Genomic DNA, 16,408 nt, shown 5'->3' with positions numbered 1-16,408 from the left:
ATAAAAGGAGGTGTCTCGGTGGTGGAACTTCATAAGAAAAGCCCTGTTAATTTTTGCCTGAAGAACATCGGCAGCAGGAGGCAAAAAGGAGCAGCCAGGTGTACGTGAGACAAGATCCAAGCAAAGAAGATCCACAGGCCCACTATTAGAGAGAGGAGAATGCAGTATTATGATGATGCTCTGCATGCTGAGTGTGGAGACAACCCGAGAAAAGATAATAAATATGTATGATTCCTGCAGTAAAACAGGACATCTGTTTTACTTCTGTGTGAACCAATAGACTTTCTGATCAGACTTTGCAGATTCAGATTATTCAAACAAAATATAAATCAGCTAAGAAATTATCATGAATTACGATCAAATATACATAATTCTGAAATGGGGTATTGAACACTAAGAGTTCTCCTTTCTTCTTGGTCAGTGATGTATAGTAACTAAGCCAATCTACTAAAGTACAGTTTTGCAGTCGTTATACTGCATTTTTGCTACATTATAGTCAACAACATTTTGGAGGTAAATATTCCTACTTTATACTTACTATGTATTTACTTTGCAGATTGCATTTTAAGTAAATTAATTGTATCAGCAATACAATTAAGTAAAACACTTATTCTGATTAATTAGTTATTAATTAGAGTAATTGACATTTTGACACTTTGGTACATATATAGCCTTCAGTGTATACATGCATGTAAATATGTGTATAAACACTTGTACTTTTGATACTTAAAGACATTTGCCAGAAAATTGCCATTCGTTAACCATCCTTTAAGATTTTACACAATCATTAATTGTAAAGATGACTTTTAAAACAATATCTTTCTTCTCCTGGTACTACCTGTAAAGTAGGCCTACAGTTTGAGTGTGGCTTGTTTGTGTAATAGACCTCCCCAGACGACAGAGGGCGACATCTCTCACCGTGATGCTGTAAAGTTGCTTCTCTGTATGTTGTTGACAGGACGGGACAGTCAGCTCCCTAAACCACGCGGATGGGCCACATCCCTGCGCAGGCGCAGTCGCAGATGGTTTGCAGATCTGTGACGGTTTCCGGGACAAGCTTGCTGAACCAGAAGTGCAGTTTTTGTCCCGTCTTTAGCAGCGCATACATCGAAAAATAACCCATGAGGAGTCCCTACGAGCTGTTAGACCTGCTGTGTTTAATACTAGACATTGTATTTTAAAAGACCCCGTTATTTAATACCGAAATTTGTGAAGCGTTTGGCTGTCGGGTGCCGAAACTAATATCGTGTCGCCACTTGTTTGTTGCTGGCAGCTACTGACAGGTCCAAAGTTCATCAATGCAGGTAGAGTTGAACTACACAACATTGCTGGCTTGTTAATTGTGTTTTTAGGCATCACTAAACTGCATTAGCTAGCGTGCTGTAGTTGGTTTTAACTGTGTATGAAAGGGCTTCCACTCATTGTAAATAACCGAGCGCTCTCTGTCTTTCTATCAATCTTTTGCTCTGTTGTTGCAGCCGAAATGATAATCGATAATTGATGTATCGTTTAAATCATTTACCAGACATATTTGATGAATATTTGATGATTGCAGACTCTTAATTGTCAGAATTTGCATTGCATTTCTTTGCCTCACATTGTGTTATCTAACCTGGAGCTGCAAAACTCCATGAAGATAATTGGCAATTTTCCCCGATAATCAATAAATTGCTTGGTTTGTGCTTTTTTTTTCACTGCATTTAACAGTTGTATTGATCAAAATGAAGAATCTAGAAAATAAAGGGTTAGGTTAATTCTTGTAACGATTATTATAATAATAATAATAATAATAATAATAATATCATTAGGGATGCACGTTGTGGAATTTTTTCAGCCAAAATGATTAGTCTATAACCGATAACCAAAAACCAAATTTCCCCTGTTCACACCTGTATCCTTTGTTTGCTCAAACCTTCAGGCCAAAGGAAAACCCACTTACCGAGCTTCAATGGCATCCTGTCCGACAACTCCCTGCTGTCTCAACAATGAACTGCGGATAGCCTCAATGACCGACTGAAGAATGGCAAGGTTTAGGCGTAAATCTTGCATCACGTTCATCGCTCTGGTGTTGCTTGTGCTCATAGTGACGGTGGTCTTGAAGGCGCTCACACCAGAGGACTCTCCATTCGATGACCCTGTTGGTGAGGAGCTGTTCCTGGAGAGAAGGAATGACATCCAGAGAAAAAACGAAAAAACACCTGACCAGATCAAAATGAATGACTCCGTTCAGTCAGAGAGAGATGCTCAACTTGAAGCTACACTGAAGAAGTTCCCTCCTCCAAACTACTATCTCCATGCATTCTACTATGCCTGGTATGGAAACCCCAAGTATGACGGCAAATACATCCACTGGGACCACCCTCAACTGCCACACTGGGACTTTAAGGTGGCTCCGGGCTATCCACAAGGGAGACACAGCCCGCCTGATGACATCGGGGCCAACTTCTATCCCTCTTTAGGGGCTTACAGTTCCAGGGACCCCTCCGTTATAGAGGCCCATATGCAGCAACTGCGTACAGCAGCCATTGGTAAGAAAGAAAATTGAGCCAAACCCAACTCCAGAGCTGGGCACTAATTCACTATTATTACTTGTCCCCTTCCAAAGATAGGGATGGAGTTATAGTACTGTGATATTATAATAGTCCTGGGCCATATGGTTAACAGGAGGGATGACTATGGCAAACTGATCTGATTAATTCTCGTTAAAGGCAAGGCAAGTGTATTTGTATGGCACAATTCAGACACAGGCAACTCAAAGTGCTTTACAGGCGCATAAAAATTACATAAAAGTAAATGAAAATTGCATTTAAAATACATTAAAAACAAGTAGGATGACATCAAGAAATGAAACATTATCTCAAGTTAGGAATTAGGAAAGTAAGCTAAAACAGAAAACGTTTAAAAGAGACAAATAAAAGTCACAGTGCAGTTCAGAGCCTTGAAATTGCTTCAGTGAAAGGCTGCGACAGACAGAATGGTCTTCAGCCTTGATTTAAAAGTTTCAGAGGTGAGAGTTGGAACAGACCTGCAGATTTCTGGGAGTTTATTCCAGATATGTGGCGCATAATAACTGCATGCTGCTTCTCCCATGTTTGGTTTTGACTCTAGGGCAGGGGTCATAAACCTTTTTGAAACTGAGAGCTACTTCATGGGGACTGGGTCATACGAAGGGCTACCAGTTTGATACACTCTCCTGAAATAACAAATTTGCTCAGTTTGCCTTAAGTTATATGTGATTATTAATGATTATTGATACTCATCTATGTGAAGACACTGATCACATTAATGTTTTCTCACAATAATTATCAACAATGACTTAACAAGGTGGGAAACAGATAATATCAATATTCAATTTTCATTTTTAGAACAGGCCTGAGGGCTACTCATGTGGTCCTTGGGGGGGCTACGTTGGTGACCCCTGCTCTAGGGACTGAAAGCAGACCTGCACCTGACGACCTCAAAGGTCTGGATGGTTTATAATGTAGCAGCAGATCAGAAATGTATTTTGGGCCGAAACCATTCAGTGCTTTATAAACCAACAGCAGGATTTTGAAATCTCTTCTTTGACAGACAGGAAGCCAGTGTAAACCTCTGAGAACTGGATTAAAGTGATCTGCTTCTTTGGTTCTTGTTAGGACTCGAGCAGCAGCGAATACAGTTTCCTTCTCAACACCGTCATGAAGATTGTCATTTCTGATTACATGCAACATTACATTGATTGATACCGAATCAACTGTTACATAACTCTTGATTCAGTTATGCCTGTCTGCTGACTACTGGCCTCATGTTACCTTACATAAAATGATATCGAGACAAAACGGGGTGCTGGTATAGGATCAGTCCTTGGTTTTTGCAGATACTCTGAGTCAAGATATCTTGAAAATAAGATGAGTGTGTTCTTACTGAAATCACTTTCACAATGTAAACAGGAATGGCACTCATACTGAAATGTAGCAATACCTATTTTTTTCATCTTGATTCACGCATTAATAACTGATGAATTAACCAAAGCGTTGAAAAAAACCCTCTCTTGCAATGTTGAAGAAAAATGAGGAAAAATTCCTGGATCTGTTCCTTAACCTAGATCTTCTCCAAAAATCAGTGGTGTCTGTTCTTGGCTATAATCATGCTGACAAACCAACCAGCGAACACATTCTGCTGAAAACATTCTCCTTGGCACAGGGTAATATAACATATTAGGAGGTATCAGATGTATTAGAAATATAAAACATCTGAAACTCTATAAAAAAAGAGCAAATTCTGCTCACTGTCATCAAATTTTGCCTATGGTTGTGCCGTCTATGCCGGTAAACGATACTATTGAGTTAACACCCAGCCCTCTGGTATGTTCCAATCTTAATCAGCAAATTGGTTGTACAACTGTTAAGTTTGTCGTTTAAGGTGTCATATTTTTAAATCACACTTGCCTTAAAGGTCCGCTTTAAAGGAGAACTTCGGTCGATCTAAACATGCAGCTTCATTGCTCAAGCTACCCTTGACTTGCCAGTACCGAAGACGCGAACACATTTGGTCCAACCATTACAGAGCTCCGTGAACGCAGATTTAGCATTGAACGCTAACAGCATGGGGTCAGAACTTTACACTGTGTTTTAAGTGTCTTAACATGCTCCACATCTCACACCAAAAGTTATGCAACATCAGCAGACACCTTACAACACAGCACTGTAGCGTGTATGACTCAAAATGAATAAAAAAGTAGTTAAAACAGTGTGTTTGTGCAAGCAGCCACGTACCTGTTTGTTGACATACGCGTCTTCCGGTAGCTAGACCAAACTAGTCAATCCGTCGAGCGTGGACTTACACCCTCACTGGCGGAGACGGAAACGTATTCCAGCATTTTCGTGTTTCTGTTCATAATGTACATGTCCATGTTACAGCCTGTCATGAGCCATGAGCCTTACAATAGCCTGTCAAGCCTGTTAAGTGCTCGATGGATATACTAGTTTGGTCTAGCTACCGGAAGACACGGATGTTAACAAACAGGTAAGTAGCTCCTTGCACAAACACACTGTTTTAACTACTTTTTTATTCAGTTTGAGTCATACACGCTACAGTGCTGTGTGCGAAGGTGTCTGCTGATGTTGCATAACTTTCGGTGTGAGATGTGGAGCATGTTAAGACGCTTAAAACACAGTGTAAAGTTCTGACCCCATGCTGTTAGCGTTCAATGCTAAGTCTCCGTTCACGGAGCTCTGTAATGGCTGGACCAAATGTGTTCGCGTCTTCGGTACTGGCAAGTCAAGGGTAGCTTGAGCGATGAAGCTGCATGTTTAAATCGACCGAAGTTCTCCTTAAGGTAAGAAAGTTGGTTGATTGAACAATGATCTTTGGAAAGTCTTTTCTTTGATCCAGGTTTTGGATTCATGATTGTAACTGTTTTTATTCTCAGGTGTCATGGCTCTTTCCTGGTACCCTCCTGATATGAAGGATGATAATGGTGAGCCAATGGATGACTTTGTGCCTTTGCTGCTGGAAGTGGCACATAAATACCATATTAAGGTACGTATGGATTTTTTTGAGAGTGTTTAACACAGTTTTGGTTTAGCAACGGACTAAATGTTCAACACAGTGTATGGAGGTGCTTGAAAACATGTCTTTGAGGAGGTTTTATGTCATCTTTATTATGTCGTGGTTGTGTATGTGTTTACAGGTGGCGTTTCACATTGAACCGTACAAAGGAAGAGATGAAGTCAACATGTTCACTAACGTCAAATACGTCATTGAGAAGTGAGTAATGCCGTGTTTTCACTGTGCTGCCATTCAGATGATAGCAATGTGATCGTGCACTCCATCTGGAAATCGTTCTTTCATTATTCATCGTATAAATAATGATCATATTTGCGTCTGCCTTTTTACCCCCCTGGCATTTTCCCTGTTCCCTTGTCTCTTTTACTTCCCCCTCTCAGATATGGAGAGCACCCCGCTTTCTTTAAGTACCGCACAAACACTGGCAAGCTCCTTCCGCTCTTCTATGTGTATGACTCATATCTGATGAACTCGGAGCAGTGGGCCAAACTGCTCAAACACACAGAGAGTAACAGCATCAGGGACACCCCGTATGACGCTATCTTCATTGCCCTGCTGGTTGAGGAGAAACACAAGAGGGATATCCTGACTGCCGGTTTTGATGGTCTCTACACTTACTTTGCTACTAATGGATTTTCCTACGGCTCCACTCAGCGCAACTGGGACTCTATTAAATCTTTCTGTGAAGATAATAACCTCATATTCATTCCAAGTGTGGGCCCAGGGTATATTGACACGAGCGTTCGACCCTGGAACTTCCAAAACACTCGAAACCGCATCAATGGCAAATACTACGAAACCTCGCTGAGCGCTGCGTTGGAAGCCAGGCCTAATTTTATCTCGATAACATCTTTTAATGAGTGGCACGAGGGCACTCAAATTGAAATGGCAGTTCCCAAAACAAGCCAGACTGTGTATCTGGACTACCTGCCCAACAAACCCACAATCTACCTGGAGATCACTCGCAAATGGGCGGCGATATTTGGTGGCGAGAGGAGAAAATGGCAGGATTGATGTGACTCAGAGCCATAGCGGACGATTAATCACTGTTGTATCAAATAATCACATGAAAGCTAATAAGTTTTAGTTGCAGAATGCACAACAAAATGCACTTGATGAATAACTGTATGAGACCAGCTCAGTTATTTGCGAAGCCACGGGCAAGTAAACTGCATTATCTTAATTTCCGCTGCACTGATGTTTGTGATTTTTGTTTACACTTGGATGATTTATTGTTAATTTAATCTTGTCTTATTATTTCCTGTTTACACAGCCTTGTACATTTTCAGAGTCATAACATAATAAGCATGTCTCCAGCTGACACTGTGCATTGGCATGATTTGCCTTCCTGTAATCTGTGACAATATTCAACCTTAATATGAATTAATAAAGTGTACCCTGGAAAAGGAAGGAAAGACGCAAATAAGCTGAACAGTCTGCTGGTGTGAATCTGGCGCCTCGCTCTGCTTCCAACTCTGCCTGAGTCCAAAAACAACACAAGAAAAAGCACAACACGGATCTCGATATTTGAAAGGCACGTCAACCTGAAATCTGAGCCGTAACAAAGTGATGACAACAGTAGAGGGATGACAGGACAGTAGTCAAGTTGCTGAAACAGGCGAAGAGCACAGAGAGGGTGGAGGGCAGAAGCAAGATTATTTTTATTCCTATTCCTATTCCTTCCTTTGTTGGGAAGGGAAAATTAAATCATTTCACGTCACTTGTCCGATTAAGATGCATCGTTTATATGAACCCGAATTGGATTGGCAGAGATATACACTTATTTAAAGGGGCACTGCAGCAGTTTTACACACTAAGATCTAAATACATTAAATAAAAGATTAAGTAAACAGCATAACTTTCCTCAGGTTTAAAACTCATCGAACAAGTGAAAGAGTATCAGTGACCTTTTCAGGGTTTTTTTTTTTTTTCATTTCCGTGGAACTTGTCGAGTGTCATCAGTCTTATCTTTTAGTGCGTCAACAAGTAATCTACTGTGGCCGCAGCTGTTTCTCGTCAACACCCACGTTCCTCCCAGGTGTCTCCAGGTGTTTGTGGTTGTTGCCTGGCTCCCTCCTCGTCTCTCTGGGTTTCCTGCTGTTGTCTTCCTCCCTTCCGAATTAAAGGCGTGGTATGTTGCTGATTGTTGTTGATTATCTGGCCCCCATAGATTGTTTCTTACATGTAATCGAGGGAATTGATATAATGATGTCCTGCCATCCCCGGGAAATCCATATTAGCGATGGATATAGTTTGGTTTATGGTAGTAGCCCCAGCAACCAGATCCTCTAACCAAAAATAAATGGAACTGTACTTCCATAATAGCTCATCTGTTCAGATGCTCCATAAATCCTGGCTGTTTTTGCCTGTGTTTCTAGCTTGCTACCTAATGTTAGTATTGGCCTTCTTTCTGGTCATCAGCATGTCATTCCGAAAACCCCAAAAAGTCTGGAAATGTTCCATTGGACTGAAGGCCCATTAGTCCGACGGCCCAGAATCCTAAAAACGAAAAGCCTACCGCTCCATCGGACCAATGGGACTGTTCCCGCCATTCTGCGAGGGCGGCTAGATAGCTTAGCTATGGCATACGTTTGCTGCCGTAGGACACGTGACACAAATAAAATGCCCCTTTTGATACCTCATAAAGAAATAATTTAATATTCTGCATCAGAAAATAAGTTACTGATAATGCGATTAAGTCCTCTGTGAGTGTTTTTGCTGCTTGAGCCAAGTCGCTGTCCCTTGAACCCTCCCTTGAAGGATGCCAGACAGTCGGTTAGAGTGAAATTTGTTAAAATTTGAGGCACAATTTCCAATAAAAGTAGGTCTATTACACCGTTAGCCTATAGATTAATAATTAAAAATTGTTATGAGGTTCTTGGTTGTTCTGTGATTTAAGACACAGCGTACACATCACTCTGACGCACTTCATGCGAGAGCTTTTGTCTCGGGGTTGATAAAATATTTGCTGGGGAAATCTTAAGAGTGCACGTTTTTAGATGACTAATTCATGGGCTGACAGGCGTAAACTCTAACTGACTCTGTGGCAGAAATATGCACTGAGGCATCAATCTATAATCAAGTGATGTGAATTACCCTGAAAATGATGTGGAAATGGGCACAAATGACTCTCCATTAACAAAGAGGTTGTGGTGCATCCTCATCGCTAACAGGCGGTCATAGTTCAGCCTCTGGGCTCAGTGCTACATCACTAAAAAGGCAGCCATGTAGCACACACACACACACACACACACGCACACACGCACACACACCTCCCTTTATTCTTTTACTCGGATAAACAGACGACGCAGGGCCAAGTGAGAGGAAACCTTTCCGATGCGCGCTTTTCCTCGCAGCAGAACATGATTCACCTGTTTTACGCAATCGGGAACCTTCAGAGGGGATGATTGAAGTGTAATATGCACCAACGCTGAATCTCAGCATCCCATACACACACACAGGCACACAAACACACGCAAACACACACACACACACACACACACACACACTACTGGAGCTCCGCCACAGCCTGCAGCTGCATTGACGGTAAACAGAGCAAGGTAGCGCATGGGCAGCCGGCAGGGAATTATTCCACATCGCATCACATCCCTGAGCATACATGGCGTCCTCACACACCGAGCCATGAATCTATGTTGCAGGCTGACGGGGTAGCCTCCAATTTGACTGCTTTCCCTTTTTTTTTTCTTTTTTTTTTTTTTTTTTTTTTTTCGTAAGTCTGCAGCCATCATTCGTTGCGTCGGTGTGCAGCGGCAGCAGCGGCGGCGGCAGCATCAGCGGGGATAGATTCGGCGCACATTGCCACAGTAAAGGTACCATCATTTTGTGGCGATCAAGACGATGGATGTGGGCTCATCCCGATCTATTCCTGCAAATACGGCGGAAGGGCGCGATTTTCTATTCCAAACGCATCCGCATCTCCCGTATGTTGCAAGGTGTCTTTGAGCAGGGTACGGACCTCTGGAGGGAAATGAGAAGAAAGGTCTATTTTGACTCACGCCTGACGAGATGGTGAGTGAAATGCATGGCTATTTTTTTCCTCCCCCCTGCACCCCACGGTTGAGCAGCGGTACCTGCTTTTGACGGCAAAAAAACCCCTCGCTGAAAAACAAAATGAATGGACCGATCGGCTGTTTCCTGTTATTTTTCCCCACATAGAAATATTTACATCCCTAAAAGCACCGGGCACACACACATTCCCCTCCAGTGAATACGGCTCGTGTGTGTGTGTGTGTGTGTGTTTTTTTCTTTTTTTTTTCTTACATCTTGCATTGCACATTTGTTTTGCAGCACCATCTTTCACGCCATTATTTATATATCTGCGCGTTTTTGGTGCGCAAAATAAAAAATAATAGACGGTGGCAACACATGTAATGTCCCAGTATTCTTCATCAACTTACATTGCAGTGTCATGCCAAATAAAAAAAAGAATTAAATAAATAAATGAAAGATGACAACCATTTTAAACAGTGGCTCCACTTTATGGCATCACGTTTTTATAATGACCTTCAGTGCTCGCTGGTTGGGAATTGATTCTCACCTGGGATGGAGTGTCCTTTCACAATCAGTGCTCTGGCCTCCCTGACATCACACATTAATCAAAAAAAATGCAAGGTGTCTTTCTTCTCTTTTTTTTTGCCCTCTAGCCTACCTGTTACCAAATCCTCATCAGGGATTTCGATGCATCTCTGTGATGCTCCCCCCCCAAAAAAAAATCTTGTGGTTGCGTTTTTTTCCCCCCTACTCACCTCCTTCTCCACTCATTTCACAGCCCCTGCTGCAGACTACACTCACCCATGCGATGCTCTTTCCGTGTCCCAAATACATCACAATGCATTTGACAAAACCCCCATTTATGTTATTTTTCGAGTCCTGAGTGAGCGTTTGAGCTGCACATGGCTCCCTCAGGTCTCATTTCTTGGTGCAGAGAGGGGAAAAGGAAGAGGGAAGAAGAAAGAAGAGAGGAGGAACATACACCGAGTGTGTGTGAGCCATATTACCCTCTCATGTTAAATACTGTGACCTCAGCAGCGTCTCCATGGAGATGCTATAACTTTACCACACACTGCATATTTAATGGGCCTGATTTTGATCTCTGCGCTACGCTACTCTTCGCTTGCCTTTCTGAATCCACACCAACATAAGGTACGCATGGGGCTGCATCCCTCCTTGTGGGAACAGAGAGCTTATCACAGCCGATGACAGAGAACATGTTTCAGTGGTGTAAGAGGACTTGCCCCTACATGAAAATGTATTGATACCGTAAGCCTTTAAAAGGAGCTGTAGTCATCTGGCCTCCGTTCATGTGGCCCTTTGTGCGCAGAGCTGTGCACCTAAAGTCACAGATGGGAGAGACTGAAGAGGCGCCGTCACACATGAGGCCAATATCAGCCCCCGTATGTCATGTAGGAAGGATGACGCAAGGGGAAATGTGTGTCGAAGCCGGTCTCATTGACGTGAATCTGCTCGAATAGATGGCGAGTCACCTCTCAAGGTCCGCCGCTCTCTATCTGCTTGCATGGCCTCTTTATGCAGATGCAGGTGTGTTGAGCCACAGAGAGCCGGAGAGTCAGGGGGCCTCTCCACTCTCCTCCTCAGCCTTAAGATGGCAGCATTCTCTTACAAAGCCAAAAAACTAATATCAGCTGGAAGCCTACATCCATGCTTAACAGGCAGATTTGAAATAACATCCACGATTAACTGGCGGTTCCGCAAAGACCTTTGTGTTTTCATTTCATTTCCGAGCTAATTTAGAAAGATTTGGTTGAGATTGGCTCCTCTCTGCATGTTGATTGCATATAACTTGCAGCCTGTTTCTGTGGTGACGCCTTGTCTCTCCATTTTCTCCAGCCCTAATTGATTCTCTCTGATTCTCTCTCTCTCTCTCTCTGCTCACGTAAAGGAGGCATCATTAAGAAGACCTGTACATTCAAGATCAAACACACCTCATTAGATCATTACGGATCATTGTTATTCAGCGCGAGAGGCGTCTCTTGAGCTGTGTGACCTGCAGCCTTTTTCTTTCCCTCGCCCATGAGCGCTGAATCGCAAAGAAGATTGATCCCACCGTCGACCCGATGTAGGAACTGCTCCCTCAGATTCCCACACCCCCTACTCGTGCTTGGATTTCAGCATTCAGTCAAATCCACCAGGTTTGTATTTTCGATGTTCGCGAGGAGGCAAAAACACATTTGTCCTGATGGGTATTGATCCAAAGCAGTGACTGCCTTACATATACTCATAGATGCTCACAAGCCAACTGTATTTAATGTTCAGAGTCAATGATCCAGTATAATAGACATCATAAACACATCGTGGTAATGTGAAACACCTTTACAAGACTAAGAGATTAGTCTGGATGTTGTATCCCGTTGATCCCCCTCTTGATCTTTTTCCTTTGGTGTGCCCTTTTCAGGACGGAGTATGCCATCTACACCTGTCCACAGAATCCTACGACCCCTTCTGCTCGGCACTTTCATACTGGGATGCTTCGTGACTCTGTTTTTGATGTATTTTAAACCATCCACAAGCTGGCTATCAGGTCCCGTAGAGTCCACGGTATCCACAGACCGGGTCAAGAACCTCTTCTCCACCAAGAGCGATAAAAACGTGACCACCGTCCTGATCTGGCTCTGGCCCTTCGGACAAACCTACGACCTGGGCGTGTGCAGCTCTCTCTTCAACATCGAGGGCTGCTTCATCACAGCGGACAGGAATTTTTACAACAAGTCAGATGGGGTCGTCATCCATCACCGAGACATCTGCACCGATCTGTCCAACCTGCCGCCGGTCCAGCGACCCTCCTTCCAGAAGTGGGTATGGATGAACCTGGAGTCGCCGTCGCACTCCTCCCAGCTGCCTGGGATCGAGAACATGTTCAATCTGACTCTCAATTACCGTCAGGATGCTGACATTGAAGTGCCTTATGGGTCCATCGTAGCAGCGGAGGGCGAGGAGGACTTTGTCCCACCTAGTAAGAACAAGCTGATCTGCTGGATTGTGAGCAACTGGAACCAGGACCACGTGCGGGTGAAATACTACAATGAGCTGTACAAACACATTGAGGTTCACGCGTATGGACAAGCCTTCGGAGAGTACATCTCTGACCAAGACTACTTCCCCACCATCGCCAGCTGTAAGTTCTACCTGGCTTTTGAGAACTCCATCCACAAGGACTACATTACTGAAAAACTGTACAACCCGCTCTCTGTGGGGACAGTGCCAGTGGTTCTAGGCCCGCCCAGGCAGAACTACGAGAACTTTATCCAGGGAGACGCCTTCATCCATGTGGACGACTTCAACTCGCCCAAGGAGCTGGCTGATTACCTGCTGCTCTTGGACAAGAACGAGGAAATGTACCTCAGGTACTTTGAGTGGCGGCGGCACTTTAAAGTAAAGAAGGCCTATTTCTGGGCAGAGCACACATGCCTGGCTTGTGATTACCTGCGTAGGCACAAGGAGTACAAGGCATTCAATAACCTTGACAAGTGGTACTGGGGCGGATAGTGCTCTGAAGGGCTATGCAGTGCTTGTTTTGCTGTTGAAGGCAGTGCTTTAAGATTTTTGTCCTTCATTTAACATGAAGGTTCATTACTGTTCTGTCCCGAGCTCCCACAGGATGTTCTTCAGTTGGTTAAGTGGCACAGTGAGACATCCATCTTGTTTCTTTCTTTAAATTTTATTTGCAAGCCAATTTCGCTAAGCCTTACTTTGCCTTTTGTCTGATTCATTTCTTATTTATTTTGTATGACCTACAAATGCACTACAGTTTTTTTTATTATTATTTCAACCCATGTTTTGCTTAACATGCCCACATTTGCTGCTATTTTTTAATGTTTTTTTGTTCTATTATTAGAGTGAATGCTGGATTGTGTGGATGTTCCTGTGTAACAGAGAACATTCATGGTGCAAGGTTTGTTCGTTTTTTCTTTTTCTTTAAATATCACCTTATCATGAAGTGGAAATCGAAATTAGTGTTGGCTGCAGACGGAGACCGACACAAGAAGTGAAAATATTTATGTAATATTTATTCAAGTGAGGCATTATATGATAAAAAAAAACAAAACAATCTCATCTGTGCTAGTGATGCAGTCACCTATGCAGTGTTTACCGAACTCAAATGTGAACATAGTTCAATTGTGTCATGTACATATTGTGTAATTTGGGAATTATGTAGCTGTCATTTTTTTCCTCCATATTTTTGTAAGTTTGCATTTGCACTGCTAATCCAACGGTTACCTTATCTTTACATATGTACAGTAAGATGGCCGGTCATCATATGAGGTGGCTGTAGACGGCATGTGGCGATCATTATCCGGAAGGTCTCCAACAGCAGACGTGACTGTGCTCTGTGAGAGGGAGTTTCTATTTTAATCATGTAGTGAGCTGTTCATTGTCACATGTGATGTGTCGAATTGCAGTCGGAAGTCCCGCGTTGATGATGACAGTACAGTACAGAGACACTGTACTGCAATATAAAACTCCCGCATTGTAATTATGTTGCATTCTGTTTTGATCTACACAGAGTCTGTGATTTTTTTAACTGAATACAGTGATGGGAAAGAGCACAAAAAGAATATTACCAAGTCTTTTGAAGGAGCTATTTTGCTCTGTGCACTGTACTGTCGTCCCACAACGTGACCTAAAATATTTACACTGATATTTTTCAACTGTTTCACGCAGATGTTACCATAATGGTGAAGCGTGTGTGGGATGGAAGATCCGCCCACATGTTTGGGACCTGTTGGGAACAATGTGAAAGATGTGAAACGTTGAGGGTTATTTCTGTCTTTGAATCACCGCGCCGCAGTGTTGTTTTGGAGAGGTTTTGCATGTGAAAAATATTCCTCTGGATTTTGTTTTTTGTTTTTTTGTTTACACTTGTTTACAGCCAACCCGACACCACTCGAGATCACACCACGAAAAAAAAAAAAAGACAGCTCGGCATCTGTAAATATCGCATCGATTTTAAATGTTAATCCATGAACAATGCATCTCAACAGCGCTCAGCAGCTATTGACATGACGGTCAAGTTTTTACAGAACGTACTGTGCAAAACCATGTCAACATTTTATGCAAGATAAGCCGGTGTCTTCTTGGTCAAGGTACTCGAAACATGTTTCAGGTTCAGGTTTCATTTTGATATTTTCTTCACTTTCAAAAGGGACCATTGATGTAAATTAGGATGAATTTAATTATTTTTCTTATGGAATATGGTTCCAGATGCCATAGTGAAACCTGTATATAAACCTTGTAGTGAACTGAATCATCATCAGGATCAAACCAGCCCACTAACACTGATCATTCCTGTACGTGCACCAGACTGAGGGGAGCGCCGATAGTGCTTGCATTCATGGGGAAAAGAAACAATGTGCTGTATATATTTTTAATGTTGAAATCTCTTTATAATGTGCAAGTGTTGTCAGGCAGTGGATGTGGTTGCGCTGCACCTTTTACGTGCGAATCCAGGCGAAAGGAGAGAGAGAGAGAGACACTTGGAAAGGATAACGTCCGAGACAATGGTTTTAGTGTTGTGGGGTGGACGTTTTCAGCCAGGGAGGCAATTTTACACTGAAGGTTTCTTTTTCGCCTTTGTTTTGATTAGTCGGTAATCCTGTTGGCATGACCTAATTGAAAAAGTCTTGCCAAAAACGCAGCAGAGATATAGCACTTTTATTCATGTGGAGTTGTGTGACTCACTGTGCTGTCTTAGATTGGAACTATTGTGAGTTCAGAAAACTGTCATCCAAGACCTCGGCTGGCCCACAGTTTTTACTATGAAACTGCCACTCATGGTCTCATATTGTACAGTCCAATCTCATGTATGAAAACAAAGGTTTCTTGTCCAATGTGGTTGGTGACTTTAAGGAACAAAAGATTTTCTTTTCTTTTTTTTTGTTCGAGTGTATCGTTTGTCTCTTGCATCCTCTCTTCCTTTCTCTCTTTTTTTTCCTTTTTTTTTTTTTGCACAAAAAACAAATAATGAGGAACTGTGGCTTTCTCTGCCCCTGCTGTCTGAGTCTGTGAGTGTGTCACAGCACCAGAAAAAAAGTGAATCAGGCTGTCTCTGGATACTGTCTGACCTGGCACTGATTTTTGCTTGAGTCCTTAAAAAAAACACTGCATACCAAGTGAGATGAAATCTTTGTGTGTGGTCGGATGTGCAGATTTCACCAGACACGCTCCTTTTTCTGCCAGTTCACTGACATAATCGGTGAGTCGATCTATACAAGTTTTTTGCCAAATCATTGTATTTTGCCAAATGTTGTGTTTTAACTGTAGATGTCTGATAGTGTCAAAGAAAAATAAAGATATGGGCAAATGAGTAAACATGAGTGGATCATGCAGCGCTTTTTTTCAAAACAGCTAATCGTGTATTTCATGGAAACCCTTTAAAAAAAGTAGTTGTTGCTTGCTGCCCTTAAAGGTACAATTCGTGATAACTGACTCTCATTTCCAAATTTCCTCATTGCCAAATACTGACGCTTTGGGTTGTGTGGGAATAAGATGCAAACAATCTTTGTCTGCAATCTTTATCTACGTGACAGCATGATAAAAAAAAAAGAGTGCTTTTGGGATGCAAAATAAGTATACGCCCGTGAATTGAGGATGAGTCATTAACATTTTTATTGTTTTTCCAGGAAATTACAAACTCTGCGACACCATTAAAAATACCTGATAGCCTGATACTGGAGAGATATATAGCAAGACGAATGTGATTAATAAACATTTAAGCATAGACTTTGACTGGGTTGCGACATTAACACATTTTACACGATGCCACCCAATGCACGGCTCTTTGTGCTTATATCGAGTGTCATTTCCAAAAGATGTTGCCCACGCT

At 42.4% G+C, this 16,408-nt stretch overlaps 2 protein-coding genes across 2 annotated transcripts; both read left to right on the top strand.

Annotated features, from left to right (window-relative positions):
* The first annotated feature begins 982 nt into the window (after positions 1-982).
* Positions 983-6,973, top strand: manea (mannosidase, endo-alpha). The gene is made up of 5 exons (XM_030443601.1): positions 983-1,304; positions 1,919-2,528; positions 5,411-5,520; positions 5,672-5,748; positions 5,928-6,973. The coding sequence occupies exons 2-5, from the start codon at positions 2,021-2,023 to the stop codon at positions 6,559-6,561; spliced, it is 1,329 nt and encodes a 442-aa protein (XP_030299461.1). The 5' UTR covers positions 983-1,304; positions 1,919-2,020; the 3' UTR covers positions 6,562-6,973.
* A 1,855-nt stretch (positions 6,974-8,828) lies between these two features.
* Positions 8,829-15,899, top strand: fut9a (fucosyltransferase 9a). Its single transcript, XM_030443602.1, has 3 exons — positions 8,829-9,576; positions 11,468-11,717; positions 11,981-15,899. The coding sequence occupies exon 3, from the start codon at positions 11,989-11,991 to the stop codon at positions 13,069-13,071; it is 1,083 nt and encodes a 360-aa protein (XP_030299462.1). The 5' UTR covers positions 8,829-9,576; positions 11,468-11,717; positions 11,981-11,988; the 3' UTR covers positions 13,072-15,899.
* Positions 15,900-16,408: the final 509 nt, after the last annotated feature.

The sequence above is a fragment of the Sparus aurata genome, chromosome 16 (assembly GCF_900880675.1).
Source record: "Sparus aurata chromosome 16, fSpaAur1.1, whole genome shotgun sequence".
Taxonomy (NCBI): Eukaryota; Metazoa; Chordata; class Actinopteri; order Spariformes; family Sparidae; genus Sparus; species Sparus aurata.
The sequence above is the reverse complement of the archived record's forward strand: the minus strand, read 5'-3'. Positions and strand labels throughout refer to the sequence as shown.

Bases quoted from the DNA above. Each gene is read 5' to 3' on its own strand.
- fut9a (XM_030443602.1), top strand. From the start codon at position 11,989: ATGCCATCTACACCTGTCCACAGAATCCTACGACCCCTTCTGCTCGGC.
- manea (XM_030443601.1), top strand. From the start codon at position 2,021: ATGGCAAGGTTTAGGCGTAAATCTTGCATCACGTTCATCGCTCTGGTG. The intron at 2,529-5,410 runs GTAAGAAAGAAA...TTTTATTCTCAG, and splicing joins ACTGCGTACAGCAGCCATTG to GTGTCATGGCTCTTTCCTGG. The intron at 5,521-5,671 runs GTACGTATGGAT...ATGTGTTTACAG, and splicing joins CACATAAATACCATATTAAG to GTGGCGTTTCACATTGAACC.